This window comes from Erpetoichthys calabaricus, chromosome 14 (genome assembly GCF_900747795.2).
Source record: "Erpetoichthys calabaricus chromosome 14, fErpCal1.3, whole genome shotgun sequence".
Classification (NCBI taxonomy): Eukaryota; Metazoa; Chordata; class Cladistia; order Polypteriformes; family Polypteridae; genus Erpetoichthys; species Erpetoichthys calabaricus.
The window spans coordinates 24169-41469 of record NC_041407.2 but is presented as its reverse complement, the minus strand read 5'-3'; the positions used below and the strand labels follow the sequence as shown (position 1 = coordinate 41469).

Genomic DNA, 17301 nt, shown 5'->3' with positions numbered 1-17301 from the left:
TGAAGACCAACCTCGGGGACAGACAGAGCCACTTGACTTTTTCCTTTTTTCCTTCAGATACATTTAGCAGGCTGCACTTGCTCAAAGTGTCCTTTTTCTTAGCAGATCAGAAGCCCTGCAGGTCGTAGTAAAAGTAGGAATTACACGAGTAGCAAACCCATTCATTGTTTGTTTGTTCACATCTCGGGCCTGGCGCTGCGTGGCTCCTATGAAATTAGATTGGATGAACGGTTAGAAACTGCAGCCTTGCCCATTGTGTTCAGAGGACGAATTTGGTCTTTAAAAGCCTGGCTATGAGACACTGCAAGTTCAAAGGGTTACAGCTGATTGGTCACATTATGGTGTGGAAAGCTTTCACAAATCATGTCATTGTGATACAAAATTGGAAATGCTTTTTTTATCTTGGGAAAAGCAGGAGGATTTTTTGCTTTATCGTGTTAAATTGTGTGGGATGTTTAAGTTAGGAGTGCGATTCCAACGGTCCGGTACTCAAACCCTGACTGATTTTGGCAATGGTCATTTCACTTTTCTGTTGGCCTCATTGTTGTTTTAATGAGACGGTTTCCTTCTGCTACCACAATGAAAAACTGAACGATTTGTTGCGCTAAAATTTAGCCAAGCACTGCAGATATAAATGTAATAATATATAAAAATGAGGCAGAAACGAGCTTGTACAGCGCAAGGATTTAGTAAACCCGTTTTCTGTAGCACCTTTCTAAAGCAAATGCGTTCCTAAAGATTACGGTGGTTTCCATTTCCCTAAAGCTGTTGGCACACTGGCATGTGAAGTGGTTTGCTCAGCCTTGTACATTGTAGCCCAGAACTTTGCCCACTACAGACTTTCAACCACCAGTTCTGACACACACATCCTCTGAGCGGCTTCAACCTGAACATTTCTTGAATGGAAGCCACAAATCTTTATCATAGCCATAAAGGTATAAGAAATAAGAAAAGTTCAAATGTGTTAAAGCATACAAAATTTATTGCCAATGTACATATACATGTTTGTGTGTGTGTGTAAATATATATAATAATTGGTAATTAAATAGTACAGCTTATTAGACTTGGCACAGCCGTATTAAAGAATGAATTTAATAATGTGTTTACTCAATGGCTGCTTATAAAAAGACAGTCAAGTGCGTACAGAGCGCGCGTCTTCATACCCTCCTGCCCAGCAAAACTCCCCGTCTCTACACCCGGTCCAAGCTTAGTAGTGATGTGACCTGCATATTCTACCAGCTTCTCGTTGCACTGCTGAGCCCAACACATGGCAGCCTCTCTTTTAGAAGGTTCGCGCCGGGAGTCTGGACTGGATCTCGTGTCTTCTGCCATCTCCAAATAAAAGGATTTTTTTTTCTTTTTAATACTGGGGGATAGGAATTCTCTCCACAGTGGCAAAATAAAGTCGATACTCTTGTTGGCAATTTTACACTTTAATGATCATTTTTAGCAGCGCCACACTTACTAGTTATCTAGATTGTGGAGTTATTTATTGTTCGTCATTTTGTTAAGAGTGCCATCATTTATTTGAATTGAGCTTGTTTTAGTTAGAATAAATGTTAGTTGCATGAATAGTTACTTAGCAAAGGTACCTAAAGAGCCATATTTCAGAGCAGGTGAAAAGCGTTTGTGAAACTGGACGACTGCAGTATTTGGTAAGAATGCTCCATAAGAGAGACAAAGTCCATCATAATCAACCCTAAAATCTCAAAGAGCGACTACAGTAAGTCACTTTATGGGTGGCTTCTCATTTTGTTTGGAGGCTGTAGGCCATGTGCAGACGGGCCATTGGGTCCCACACAGCTACTCCCTTCCCAGTTAGCTGTACACATGGTGGAAATTGACATTATTGCATTTTAGAATTTGTTTTCTGCAATATAAATGGGTTATGCGAGAGACTTAAAGGGGTCGTTCTTTTATGAGCTCTATAAATAGGTTGAACCATTGTTTTCTCTGGTGCTGACCATATTTTTTCTTGCAGATACATAAAGCATTTATTGACTTTTCCACTTAATTATGTTTATTACCTGCCAGTTTTTGCAGTTAGCGCATTTATAAACCTAGCCATTTCCGTATACTGTGCTATGATGATTACACCCAAGACCCATAATGGTATGCAGCAGCTAAAATAAAAGCCACCTTATTGAAATGAATGTGGCAGATTTCTTACTGCCATCTGGGCAGCTTTCATCGGACTGGCTTGCTGATTTCTAGTTGCAGTTGTTTCCTTACAGATTTATACCTAAGGATCACCAAAAGAGACCTTTTGTATGGCAGATGATTTCAGAATTTGTTTCCCACCTGTCGTAGTTCCGAGACTTTGACATTGCGATGTAATGTGCCTGCAGTGACAAAGTCATTGATTGGTGTACAGCAAGGGTGCAGCTTCAGGTGGGCCACTTTACCAGCATTTGGAGTATGGAAATAATTGGTGTCATTCATTTTTATTCCTCAGTGAACTTGTATAAAGGCTCCATTTACGTGAATTTGTTAGTCCCTGTGAAGGTTTGGGTACGCCACTACTACAGCTGACAGACTCGTTCATTGTGTCGCACTACAGTCGATCTGCACAGATTTCACTTTCAACAGATTAAGTTATTCACAAGCAATGGAGTTGGACGGTCAGGTTAGGTTGGGGAGCACATTGCTGCATCCAGCACACGATGAAACCACTCAGGATCTCGGTTGGCAACCACCCCCCAGAAATGACCATCTATCTGCCGCAGCCAGGTGTTTCTTGGGCATCCCCTTAGCCTGGTCCAGCCACGAGGATCCTATGTGCCGGACCACCCTTGGGGAATCTCATCACATGGCCGCTCCCTCACAATGAAGGTAATGTGCCTCATTCAAGACTCCATGAACAACTCCATGAGCACACTAGAAGTAACCAAGGATTCTCCAAAGAGACCTAGGACTGAAGGAGTCCAGTCTTTGTCTCGGGTCACTGGATGGCGTCCATGCAAAACAGGAAGCGCCAGGACTCTAAAGACTTGAATTTTTGTCCTTTAGCAAAGATATTGAGAGCACCACACACCCCTTCCCAGCGACCTCATGACCCCCCATGCTGTCCCAATCCATCTACAGACATGAATGTCACTGCCAAGGTAAGTGAACCTCTCAATGACGAGGTCGACACTGTCTCCGCAGACAGACACACTGCTGATGGCTGTGCCCAAGAGGTCATTAAAGGCCTGACTCTTGGTTTTTATCAGGACCCTCGCCAGCCCAGACACTCGGACTCCTCGCTCGGTTTCTCGAGCGCCCCCTGTCAGAGCCTACAATGACTCTGCGATGATCACAGCATTGTCAGCAAAGTCGAGGTCTGTGAATCTCTGTTCACCAACAAATACCCCACAACCTACACAACACCCAGTCCATTCGAGCGTTGAGCAGAGTAGGAGCAGAACACACCGCTGACGAACTCAAGAAAAACGCAGAGGGTCTGCCACCACTCTGCCCAGCACCCACAGTACCAGTGCACAGACCGGCCATGATATCCAGCAACTTCAAGGGGGAATCCCACAAAGTCTCAGGATGTCCAACGGGGCACCTCGATCTAACGTAGTCGAACGCTTTGGGAAAATCAACACAAAAGAAACTGCTGATATTTGCGTTTGTGCCCGATGAGAGCCCTCGGTGCCAGGATGCAGACAATGGTAAACAGTTTGGAATATGTCCAGGGGTGTGATCCGCAACATAAAACTACTGTCGGGTAGCCTGAAGGAATTGCATTGGTCAGAGACTGGCACCTTAAGTTAGTTTGACCTTTAAACTAGGCATTGCCCATAAGGATTACTTAAGGAACTAAAATGGAGACCAAACAACTTGTACTGACATCCTGCGTTAAGAGAGAACCAGGTGCCGTGTATCTGATGAGCTTCACAGTTTAATGGTGATTATCTGCCAACCTCGGATAGCAAGTGAATTTAAGATTTGTGTGGTTATGCTGAGCAACAAAAGCTGACCGTGCTGTTGATGTATTCAGGTGCATAGCAATGATTGGACCTCTCTGAGAAAAGTGACAGCAAGCAAGTCCTCTAAAGAGACCCGGCGAGCACTTGATCTGAATCAAAAGTTCAGCTTGTGTGTGTCCGGGTACTGATGTTTGGTTAGTGAACCCTCCATGCCCTCTGTCACCCCCAGCTCTCTGTGACATCTGCTTTTGTTGCTGAGCCACAGTCAGCCGAAGGCCCTGGCGTGGTTTGTTTCAAGAGGCCCCATTCATTAGCTTGTGGCCTATTTGCTCGGCACACTTCCTTACACCCTGTGAATTTCCCATTTTTGTGACTCTTTTTAATCTCGTTGCTTGGCTTACTTGTTGATTTGCACTCCGCCTTTGCTTGCCTGATGATTTTGCGATGTCTTTCTGCTCCTCCATCCCACTAATTTGCACAGAACAACATGGCTGTCTCGTCTGTGCCCCTTTAAACTAGAGGAGGCAGTGAATAGGAGATGGGGAGCGACGTTAGAAAGTCGGACAAATGGCCGTCTGCAGGCCACTAAATGTGCTTTGCTGAAAGGGAGAGCCTTTAGAGGAGCCATTTTTATACTAGTTGTTGTGTGTCCATCTCCTCCTCAGGTGTGTCACTTACAGCACTTGTTCATTTTTTTTATTAATCGGTACATTTTGTGGGGATCTTTTGACTGTTCAAACCAGTTCTTGCATGTGTGAATTTTTAGGTATCTAGATTGTAATTTTTTTGTCCCTTTTTTGGTTTTATGCTATTATGTTTAACATAACCAAGATAGCATTGTTCTGCCACGTCTTTGTTGTCCTTGCTATCTAGAGCCAGGAAAGCGCCAATCTGGGTGCTTGTTGAAGGGTCGGTCTGACTGTAGAGTTCTTTTACTTTCACAATTGCTTTATTTAAACATGGAATGCTAGTTACGAGAGTGGAAGTCCGAATCTCGTTTGGTTTGTGCTGCGGCCCTGTTCACATACAGCAGTCCTTAGCTTCTCTGCCTTGGGCCATTTGTTGTCTTTTTTCCTTTCCATGGTCATCCTTACCAACTTTTTGATTCTTTGCTTTTGAAATGACTTTTTAAATAATTTTCTGTGTCAGCGATTTCAGTATTGTGAAAACTGGTGCATCCCTGGAAATGTAATTATTTTTTGCTTCTGTTCAGTGACTTTTTTAAATAATTAATTAAAGTCCTGGCCAGAAAAGACCAACCCAAAGCACACGGGTTCTTGTGAGTGAGGCGACACTTTGGCTTTATGTCAGTAAAAGAGCCCACTTCACGCTTTTGAAAAAGGATGTCCGAGGGGTGACTTTACTGGATGGAAGCGTTCTCCTTGTAGCATGGAGACGTAACGAATAGCCTTGTGTGCCACCTCCGCGCCATTGCAACTGATTTAAAAAGAACAATGGCAAGTACTGGCTGGAGCAGTTCTCCATCCCCTCTGGTGGTAACGGACTATTCAGGGTTTTATCCACATTTAGTATGAAAACTTGTGCGTTTGCTCCGAGCCAGAGGGCAGCAGCTTACCATACGAGGTCCGATACAAGATGGAGGAGAGCGCTAGCAGGGACGCGGCCCACAGCAGATGACTCCTGATGAGGCGCGCCACAGACGGCTTTGAGGGAAAATCGCATTGAGAAGTTAACTGTGTGACTCCAGTGGCAAAGGTTTCAACCGTGAATTTGATCAGGGTTAGAGAGAGTGGGAGCAAAAAGGTACGAAAAATCCGAAAGGAAACACCAGGGGTGGGTTTGGTGGAGAGGTGGGCTACTAGAGAGATGGAATGGAGGTGGATATCCTTCCTTCCTTCCTTTCTTCCTTCCTCATTCATAGAGCTGACGACTGCTTGGACTTTTCTTCATTTTGATCTCGTCCTGAAGGAAGAATCAAACAGATAAACAAAGCAAGGCTATTGCATAGACGAACACACGCAGCTCCACTTTTGGTTTTTACTTTTCTACCTGAGGCCCCCCCGCCTTTTTTTTTTTTTAATCATCCCATTTATGAAATGTCACAACAGCATCTTGTTTCTAGCAGGTAACGTTGCACTATTGATGCTTCATGGTTTTTAAGCTGGCTCTGAATGTCTTTCAGTGTCTTTGACTCGACTCGTTACTGGAGTGCACAGTTTACGTCTCCTACTTACTTTCTTTTTGGCTAAAAATTTTCATCTTTTATTTATTTATTTTTGAATAGTCTTTGATGCTCAGCCATTTCTTTCTTTTTCTGACCCCGCACTTTTATTTGTCCATGGAGCCCACTTACCGCCCTCCATCCTGTGCCATGCACACCCGTACCCCACAAACTACACACTTGTGCTGTCACCTCAGCCAAGTTATGCTGATGCGAACAAAAGTGACATTTTATGGAAACAGCAGCTGTATGGAAGGCTGGCATTCTGTTGAAACTGGTAGCCCAGTTCTTCTGGTAGCACATACGGGAACAGAAAATTGTGAAGAACGCTAATGATGAGCTGGAGAGATGTTTTGAATTTCCTGACTTAGCAGTTCACATCCAATTTTTAACAGTGCAGAGTAGAGAGGGATGGTGACGGGTGGATTTCTGAAGGAAAGTCGCAGCATACTGAAGACGGCCGTGGAGAACAAAGAGGAAGTCCAAAGATGGTAGTCTGTGTCCCGACAGTGAAATCTTGGAAATCACTTCAGATTAATTAAGAAATTGGTAGATGGAAGAACTGAATGCTGCAAAAGATTTTTATTTTTTTAAACTAATAATTCAAAGCCTTTTTTTGTGTGATGTGATCATTTTCTAATGGAAGTTCTGAATCTATACTAATAAAAGGCAAAGCCCTCACTGACTGACTGACTCACTGACTGACTGACTCACTGACTGACTCACTCACTCATCAGTAATTGTCCAGCTTCCCGTGTAGGTAGAAGGCTGAAATTTGTCAGGCTCATTCCTTATAGCTTACTTACAAAAGTTAAGCTGGTTTCATTTCGAAATTCTATGCGTAACAGTTGACAACGTCCATCATGTTAAAGTTTCTTATTTATGGCCCCATCTTCACGAAATTTGGTAGGCGGCTTCCCTGTGCTAACCGAAACCGATGTACGTACTTATTTCGGTGGTATGATGCCACTGTCAGCCGCCATATTGAACTTTCCAATGGTCTTTGTTACTTATGGGCCCATCTTCAAGAAATTTGGTACGCGGGTTCCCAACGCTAACTGAATCCTACTTATGTATATATATACATCCATAGCCTGCAGCTCGGTCGCCGTGTGAGGCGACGTTGGGTCCCCCATCCCCATGTAGTTGGCTGCCTGCCTATATAAGGCCGTCCGTCACTCCAGTCTTCATTCCCTTCCTTGCTTCGCTACGGTATTCACGTCTCCCTGCTGATAACTGCAGCCTTTTTATTTAATCCACGGCTTCTCCGCTGTTTTATTGTTTGTTTATTAAAATTATAGTTATTGTGTAGGTATTTTAGACTTGGTTTACATTGTTCAGGTACCCATTTCCTTTATCGTTCTAACTGTAACCCCATTAACATGTCTATCGAGGTGATCACCATCGATCAAAGAACTGTCACTTACCGAGTGGTTTCCATGCCCAGAGATGGCGCCTGCAGAATCGCACAGATTGCCCTTCCCAACTACTGGACGTGGTGGTCTGCTCTTTTGTTTTTTCCATCCATCCATCCATTTTCCAACCCGCTGAATCTGAACACAGGGTCACGGGGATCTGGTGGAGCCAATCCCAGCCAACACCGGGCACAAGGCAGGAACCAATCCCGGGCAGGGTGCCAACCCACCGCAGGACACACACAAACACACTCACACACCAAGCACACACTAGGGCCAATTTAGAATCGCCAATCCACCTAACCAGCATGTCTTTGGACTGTGGGAGGAAACCGGAGCGCCCGGAGGAAACCCACGCAGACACGGGGAGAACATGCAAACTCCACGCAAGGAGGGCCCGGGAAGTGAACCCAGGTCCCCAGGTCTCCCAACTGCGAGGCAGCAGCGCTACCCACTGCGCCACCGTGCCGCCCTTTTGTTTTTTCCCTAAAGATTAAATTACCATTTTGGTGAGGCTGGATTTTTGTGGGCCTTGAGGTCATAAGAATGGTCCTTAAGTGAAAACCATTGACTGACCAACAAGAGCTCAAGTGATTCTTTGGGAGAAGTTTAAACAAAAATGTCTGAAGTGGAAAATATTACTGTTGACTTTTTTAAATGTATTATTGATTAATCAAGCATGGCAAAGAGTTTACCTTTGCAGTTAAAATCAATTCTTGTTTGTGCATTAAATGGTCACTATTCACTAGAAAGCTAGCATAGCGTAAATGGATGAATGCCCAGAAGCTTCCGAGTTGTTTAGCTGCTGAGATGATGTTACTAAAACTACAAGAAATGAGCAAATGGCACTTCAAACAATTTCTACATGTTCTACTCTTGGCCAAAAGGATGGAAGGAAGCACAATAGAAACTCCAAACACTGTCACCTCATTAATGGCGTGTCCCCTTCTTGTCCCTCTTTGACTTCTGTCTGCAATTGCTGAAGGCGGTGCTCTCTCGGATTTGTTGTCCTCTGTACTGTGATGGCGAAGCACATGTGGCATCTGGGCGAAGTCTACTTGAGTCCATCCACCTGCAAGGAAATCATCCACATCTTAGTCGCAGTCATTCAGCTGCATACATTCAGTCTCCGTTTGTTTGGCTGCTCAGAGCTGCTGGAAAAGTTGGGGCGTGTTACAGAAAATCTCACCAATGAGTGTGGGAAAACATGAGCAAGAAATGGAAGGCTGGAGAGCAGGTCTCTCCTGAAAGGAAGGGCTTTAAAGCCTCCGGTATATAAAATGGAAGCTGATGCTAGATGACGTCACCTCCAGGCCTACATCTTAATCACTCTACAGTATATAGTAGTACAAGCATTCAAACTGGCTAGACCCCCAGAAGTCCCAAACGAAAGGGGAAACTCGGGACAGTTGTGCATCTGTCAATGCAGGAGTTCATAGGCTTGGACGATTGTCCCGAGTCAGAAAGGCCAGTCGGGATTGTCATCAGCCGCTTGAGTATTGGGAGTCGTGCAGTGTAGAAATGGCGACCGAGTTTTATGTGCTCTGAATTGTGACACCAGTTTTAATTGTTGTTTATTAACCCCCAAGCATCCAGTGACCCACTTCAGGAGGACATCATAGAACAGAGAGAAGGAGGTTAGGAGCAGGCGCTGATACAGCGCATTGCCGTACCCACCACATGACGAAGCAGATTGGGACCCGAGTGCAGTCATGTGACGGGTGACGCCACACAAGCTCAGATGGAATGAAACAGTGTGAGGGGTTTTTTTTTGTTTTTTTTTATAAATGGTGGCCAGAGTGCCAATTCTGCCACCAGCCCCCCAGCTGGTTTGAGGGCCTTCATGCAGGGCTGGATGCAGATTAACGTCATCCCCAGGACGGAGCCATTGCAGGTTAAGGGCCTTGCTCAAGGGCCCAATGAAATAGAGTCCCATCTGGCGTTTATGGGGTTTGAACCAGCAACCTTCCGATTACCAGTGCAGGTCCTTCGCCTCGGAGCCACCACTCCATCCCATTATTAATTATAGGAGGTTGAAAGTAAATTACCAGTAGTGGTGTTTTTTTTTATTTCCCTTTTCTGTGATATGAGTAGCCGCTTCAACAGAACAAACCTTCATAGTTTAGTGTATATTACATTAATAAAGCTGACACCAAGGCATAAAGTGTCGGTCAGATTTAGTGATTCTTCCTTTCATAATACTCTAGACATAAAGCGTCACGTTTTCACTTTTATACGTCTGCAAAGGAAAGACCTCCTGTTTTTTAGGTGTTGGGCTGAGTGGTGGCATCTCTTAGGGGCAGAAATGAGCATTTCACTGGAAAGGACAGAGCAGCCAGAAGCTGAAGAGGGGATTATGGCAGGAAGTGCACCTGACTGTAGGCGCCCAGATGAAAGCGTGTAGCCGCTCTGGAGTTTGTCAGCTCCACAACAGGCCTGAGAAAGACCAAGTGAAAACGCAATTATTGATAAAAGCCTGCTGCTTCCCAAATCATCTGACTTTGGACTTCCACACAAGTCACCTGTGTGTCCAAGTGTTTCTTTTCTGTCCCCTCTTTCAATGTGCTTTCTGTATTCTTTCCCATCTGGCAGACTGAGTAGACCCTGGCTGTACACAATTGCAGCTGGGGGGCTAGGCCTACCATAACTAGAGCTCCTGAAACTTGAATTGCTCTTCTTAGTTTTCTGTCCCCTTGGGTACATTGGCATGAAAATGAGCAAAGACTGAATTATTTCAAATATGAAAGCTACCAAATTTAACATTAAAAAGTCTCTGACCCACCTGCGCAGGGGTGCCAGCTGGCAGTTGCACATCCAGTTGTTGTTGGACAGAGTTATGTTCTCTACGGTGGCAAATGAAAGACTGCTGGGTAGTGAGCTCAGCTTGTTGTTTTCTATGTGTAGAGACTTGAGAGCCGTAACTCCATTAAATGCACCGTCTGAAAACTAAAAAAAAAATGAAAGAAATGATGTCACGAGAGCCAGGTGGAATCTCCCCGGAATGGTCTGCAGGCAAGAGAGAAAAAGAGTCCATGCACTCTGCCACCTCCCGGCATGCCTCAGAACTGCCGTCACTCAAGCCCTTTAGCTTCCTCCCATGCGCACGTGTGTGACTATATATATATATATATATATATATATATATATATATATATATATATATATATATATATATATATATATATATATATATATATATAATAAAAATAGAAGTAGCCCCAACACTGACCCCTGCTGGACATGACTCTTAACAGCAGCCAGTTCTGAGAAGGTTCCTCACATCATCACCCTTTGCTTCCTGTGTCTGAGCCAATTCTGCACCCATCAACACACCACACCCTGAGCTACCACTTTTTTTAATTTGACGCCCATCCTGTCACGTGTCACCTCATCAGAAGGTTTTTGAAAGTCGATAGATAATATCATATACTCCACTCTGGTTGTAGCCTTTTGTTGCTTCCTTGTGGAATTCCAACACATTTGAACCCACGCTGACTGTTCATTAAAACTCCTGTTCTTACCGTGTGGTGTTTGATTTTTATTATTTTTTTTAATAATTCCTTCCATTAATTTTCCTGTGATGCATGTTAACCTTACAGGCCTATAATTGCTTGGATCTGTCTGATCACCTCTTTATAGAACATGATAACATGTCCTAGTCTTTTTCCATTGTGCAGTGACTCCTAAAATATGCGTCAAGGGTTTCATTTTGTACTCGCTATCCTTCTTAAGAACTTGGAGATGCATATTATGTGGTCCTGGTAACTTGTTTGATTTCAGCCAATTTAATCTGAGCAGCACTTGTCTCTCTACAATTTCCAGATCTCAGAGATATCTCCTCAGTAGCCTCTGGGAGGATATCCACCTCATCACATGTGAAAACCTCAGAGAACTGCGAGTTTAGAGCATCACTCTCTCTATCTTGTAATTCCTCTTTACTATTTCTGATGCACTTCACCTCCTCCTTGACTCTTCTGTAACTACTAAAATAGCAAAAGAATCTCTTTGTGTCATCTTGTGTCTTATCTGCTATGTTCCTATCTAACTGCCATTTAGCTTTCTTAATACCCTTCTTATTATCGTTGCCCTCATGCTCTACAATGCACATTAAGAGTTACAAATCTTATACTTCTTAATGTTGCCCTTTTTCTGGTGCAGCCTTTTTTTGTTCAACTCTTTTTTCCTAAGAATCCCAAATTTTGGGATGTACCTGTCCTTCAGAATATATGTCACATGTTTAAACCTGTTCCACTGATTGTCGACTGTCTCCACACTTCAAACCTTATCCAAAGCCATGAGCTCACAATTTGCCCTACCACAGTTAAACTGAACAGTTTTAGTCTTTCCATCCACACTCGTCCAAAACACTGAGAACTGTATTGTGTTGTATTGTGGTCACGTGACCCTGGCAGTCCCGTCACCTCTACACCCTCCGTTCTGTCTTGGTTAGTGCAAAATACTAAATCGAGACCTAAACAGCAACTCTCCATTAATAAATGTGCATCTCTCAATGCTGTGGTCATCCCCATCTTTGTTATGTAGCCAGGTTTCAGTTATTGCTAGAATATCATAATTATATTCTGCTGCATACAAATCCAAGTCCCTTGTTTTATTTTTGGTACTTCTAGCAGTAAGGCAAGTTATTTTTTAACGTTTGACTCATTTTACTTTTGCACTCAAACTTTGGGTTAGAATTTACATCACTATGCATTTTTATTTTTATGTTATTGTTTGTTCCTTCATGGACAGTTCAAACCCTGGCCTGTCCTAAACTCCCTGCCTCCCCATTCCCTAGTTTAAACGATCCTCGACTGGCCTACTCACATGCCTCCCCAGCACATTGGTGCCCCTCTGAGTCAGACAAGAGCACCAGTGCTCCATAACCCTTTACCCTTCTACCCTTCACAAAGATTTCAGCCATGCATTAAGCCTTCTAATCTAATCTGCTCAGTCTTGCCTGGACTGGCACGTGGCACAGGCAGAACTTCAGAGAAGACTACCTTGTCAGTCCTGCTCCTCAGCCTGGCACCTAACTCTTTAAATGTGGATTGCAGAAGCGACAGACTACCTTTTATGTATGTCGTGTTCCAACATGGACAATGACAGGTGGGTCCACCCCCCATTCTGGCCAAGAGCCTATCAACCCTTCCAGGGTGGTCTCTTAACTGTACAACCAGAAGGCAACACGCTGTATGAGACTCCCCGTCTCTGGAGCAAACCTGCGCTGCACATCGTCAAGCTCTAACTATCACTGCCTCTCCCTTTCTGGGGCCTGCCTACCACCATAGCATCTTCAGAGATACTGTCCAGCTCTGCAAAGACCTGGAAAAGGTTGGCACTTACAATTCTGGGGTTGATGCCCTTGGAGCAGTGTGCACCCTTTTTGTCTTGTGACCGTGGCCCACCTATCTCTACCTGTCTGGTTTGGAGTTTCCTCCCATGCCACCTTTGGGGTGCACACTGTCTGTCTCTTTCTCTCTCGAGGACCCCTGCGCTAGGTCTGTCAATTCTTGACTACAACACAGGCCTGCCAACACCTGCTCTAGTTCAGAGACCCTGACCATGAGGTGCTGGGTCAGCTGGCATCTCCTGCAGATGTAGATGGGCTCCTCAAAAGTAACCTCTAAAAAGACAAAATCCAGCAGGACTTGCATCACAATGGCCTCATTGATAAAATGTGGCCTTAAGTTGCTAAAACTGCTCTCTTTTTATTTATTAAATTTAAATTATTAAAATAAAGAAGTACTACAGTTACTTTACTCCTACTCGTCATTAAGCTCTTGTGATCTTCTTGTTCAGCTCTATGAGCGTTCCTTATGTACGTAATAAGTAACTGTAAAATGATGGAAAATTCTCTCTGCTTGAGGGAGCTGAGAGGGGTGCGTTTGGTAATCTAAAGCAATTCAAGGGCTCTTCTCTCAAATGACATGTCAGCTAGCTGTGTTGCAAAAAGGATCCAATTGTCCATTCAGCAGGGAATACCAGCCTCAAAATGCATCTCTTCATAAAATGTTTCACGCTGACCTGATATTTGCGAATGGCCAATTGGAAGCGAATGTGTGTGAGGTGGAGAAGTCCACCAGCTAGAATAACACGCCTGAAGTAATTCATTTGGACAAGCTTGGCAGCCAGCAAGCTGCAGTAGGAACAACACAGCAAGGACAGGCGACTGGTTGGCTTGTTTTCTTGGTGGTGTTTGTTTTTGTGTGAAGAGCTTTACTGGCTTTACCTCCCACACTTCCAATAGAATGGACCTTCCTCTCCTGCACTGGATAGTGGTGGAGCCTCTCCGTGCATCACCAGGTTAACGGTGGATGTGCTTGAGCTGCCAAAGGTAAACTGTTACAGCTGATTGTGGAGAGCACGTCATGGGGCCTTGGGTGTTTGTTATTCCACCCTTTTACTCCACTGTTTTGCTGAAGGTGCCACCTTCATCTGCCAAGTACATGGTGGGGTGCCCTCATCCATTCCTGGCATTTTGCTATGTGCCACCACCACCACCCCCCCCACTGGCATTTAAGTTTTGACATCATGACATTTATTTATCTGAAGCTTTTAGTTGTTCATGCATGTTTTTAGAGCGTGATGGGCTCATTTTAGGGTTTATGGCGGAGACTCAGTTTGGCTACATTGTAGTTGGAAGGACCCCATCTATTGTTTTTTTTTTTTTATTGCTTTGAAACTTGTCTTACCCTACATGTCCTGTATTTAGTGACAATGGCCCATATTTAATGACAATGGTCCAGCAAAATGGACCTTCCTGGAAGATCAGCAGCCTTAAATATGAGCAGTATGTTCGCCGTGTAGACTTGACACGCAGTACGCTATGGACAGAACAACAACTTGGCTGAACTGGATCAAGCATCAGTAAAATATTCCTCTCCTGTCTTGGTGTCAGACTGCCATAGATTCAAGTGTAGACCTTGAGCCTAGCAAGCACTGTGAGCCATCCTATGTGCTTCGTTAGAATGAGTGATGGCTGATTTCATTAACTTTTGATATGAATTTGTGGCCATGTCATAGGTGACGCAACAGAAAATCTCTGCTCTCTAGTGTGACATGTAACTCATCCCCTCTGTTCTGGACCAGTTGGACATGGAGCGTCATTTCCAGAGACAGCAGCTACGGGTACAAAATGACAGGTCTCAGTCCTATTGTGTATTTGCATCCTGCAGCATCCAGCTATGGCTCATCCAAAACAGGGCAAATGTCCTTGGGACTGAGAGTGAGGACATTAGTGTTTTATGTATTTTCTGTTTTTGTCGGCATCCTTCTCGATCCTAGAGATGTCTTTTAGGCTAACTAGTAATGCTAAGCTACCCATTAATGAGGCTGTGTGCCCTCCAAACCGCTCACATTGGTTCTTGACTCACTGCTGCTGGCATACTCTGTAGTTTTCTGCAACCTTCAGGTGCAGTAAGGAAGCCCTGGACAGTTGTATGTGGTGCCAACTTTGAAACACTGAGCCCTGGTACGTTCCTCCACATTAAAGGTTACGTTTGGGGTTCCGGATAGTGCTTCATTCATTCACATTTGAACCATGAGAACGCCACAGAAGTGTGCGCATCCTGCTCCCTAAATGTTTTGTGACGAGTTGGAGGTAGAAACGAGAGTCTGAGTACAGCTGTGTAACCACAAGCATTGCAAGGCCATGCAGATGTGTATCCCCAGGACCTAAATGAGTTCATTTTATATTTCTACACATCTGGGAATGTGAAAAGGATAAAAGTTCTTTAGGGTTCATTTCAGACAGGAGATGAAATAGTAAAAGATTAATAGTCTGCTCCTCTTTTTATAGCATCAGACTTCTGATTGGGTTTAAGCTTCGCACCTTTGCTGTGTTTATTTTTTTACAATCTTCGTAGATTTATCTAATTCTGCAATTTCAGTTGTTTCTACTGCAGCTTCTTTAGCTGTGTCACAGCGAATGGCCCAATTGTTTGAATTGGTAATAAATTTACAAGTTGTGTTTTCTTTAAAATTTGGACACAATTTTTGTGCTGATCAAGCAACTCCCAGTAAAATCAACACCTGACAAAAGCCAATCCAGCTGGGATGCTAGTTTGTGAGAACCAGGTGGTCACTCCAGCTGTGCCAGTTTATAGTCTTCAGACAATGAGGTGCGGATTTCAGAGTAGCTGTAAAATCTGCACAGATGTACATTGGGAAGAAAAAGAAATTCATTCCCAATGGATTTTCATTTTATGGCTAGTGGCTTACAGGTAAAGGTGCTAGATTGCAGAAAGAGCTGGGTAACTTTCTGAAGCTGGAAATGCTTCTTTTGACATGGCCTTGCATTACTTTAGGTCTGTTTCCTTTCATAAGCTGTTAGGAGTGTGTCTTGCATTTGTTCTAAACTAAGGGTCTGAAGCCCGGATTACAAGTCAACTTTTCCCTCATGCTTTCTGGAATGTGAAGGCACTTACCCTCTCCAAGCCCATGTTGTCCATGTAGAGCTTCTCCATGTACCTTCCAAAAGACTGGAAAGCTTCATCTGGGATCACCTTCATGGGGTTCTTTGACAAACTGAGCTCCTCCACTACACGAAGCTTGCTCATAGGTGAGACTGGGTAGGAGCTGAGCCGGTTACGGTCGAGGTGGAGAATGGCAAGGTTCTCCACCTCATCTAGTGCCGAAGGGTGGATGGAGGTCAGCTCATTGCCACTCAGGTGAAGCCAGCGCAGGTCCTTTGCCCCACTAAAGGTGCCTGGTCGAAGTTCACGGAGTTTGTTATCGCTGAGCTGCAGGATGAACAGATTTGCTAAGGGGGTGAAAATGCCTTTGGGAAGGTCAGGAATGCGGTTGTTGTCCAAGTAAAGATAAGTCAGTTCCGTCAAGTCTTCGAAGGCCCCAGGTTTGATGATGCTGATTTCGTTGTTCGACAGGTAGAGGTACACGAGCTTTTTCAGTCCCTTGAAAGCCTGTCCTGAGATCTCCTTGATATGGCAGTGCTGCAGATGAAGCGAGATGAGCCCCTTCATGCTGCCGAAGCCTCCCGTAGGCAGGACCGGCAAGTTATTCCGTTGCATGTTTAGTAGACGGGTGTTGTCCGATACTCTGGGGATCTTCTTGATACCCACGTCGTCACAAATGACATGCTGCAGGTCTCCATGGCAGTGACAGGGACTAGGGCACACCCCAGGACCGGAGGCAGCGATTGCCACTAGGGCAAAGAAAGTAAGTGAGAGCAAGCTGATTTTATGCATGCCTGGTGCTAGTCGTTCTGCCTTGAATGGCGGTGAGAGGCTGGGAGAAAGAGACTCCTGTGCTTTGGTGTGACAGGATCCAGTGAGCAAAACACAGCACTATTTATAACATTAAAAAAACTGTTCACAGGGGTGAGCCAAAACGATACTTGGGCCAAGTGCGGTCAGCATGAGCTTTAACACTTTGGATGCAGTGAGAGCCCGGGGTGGCGGCGGCGGCGGCTGTCTGCATGAACACTGGGACTCTGTTATATGGCGGCTGCTGCCTTTTTCTTTGAAGATTTGAACTTATAAAATTGCAGATGTGCTACAAGATTGTGTCTGTAACTGAGCAGGTGCCTGATGTTGTATTTACGCTTTCTGTTATACAGCTGAGCGCTTAAGGTGTGTTTTGTAGGTGTTGTGGAAGCCAAAAGAAATTGAAAGTTACTCGCTCATTCACCAAAGGAGACTGCCTCATTATTGGCCTTTCAGTGTATCGCTGAGCAGGAGCCGAGAAGGATCTCTGGGTATTTAGAAAGAACCAGGGGGACAATGACAGAGCATCCGGGGATCTTCCGGTGGACTGGCTGCTAAAGTAACTT

At 44.5% G+C, this 17301-nt stretch overlaps 2 protein-coding genes across 2 annotated transcripts in view; one reads left to right on the top strand and one right to left on the bottom strand.

Annotated features, from left to right (window-relative positions):
* The window catches only part of acsf2 (acyl-CoA synthetase family member 2), a 72293-nt gene that overhangs the window by 36633 nt on the left and 18359 nt on the right, over positions 1–17301 (top strand). The window lies entirely within an intron of this gene.
* On the bottom strand, positions 5672–16717 carry chad (chondroadherin). The gene is made up of 4 exons (XM_028818884.2): positions 15938–16717; positions 10294–10457; positions 8438–8583; positions 5672–5837 (listed from the first exon to the last, which is right to left on the bottom strand). The coding sequence occupies exons 1-3, from the start codon at positions 16715–16717 to the stop codon at positions 8442–8444; spliced, it is 1086 nt and encodes a 361-aa protein (XP_028674717.1). The 3' UTR covers positions 5672–5837; positions 8438–8441.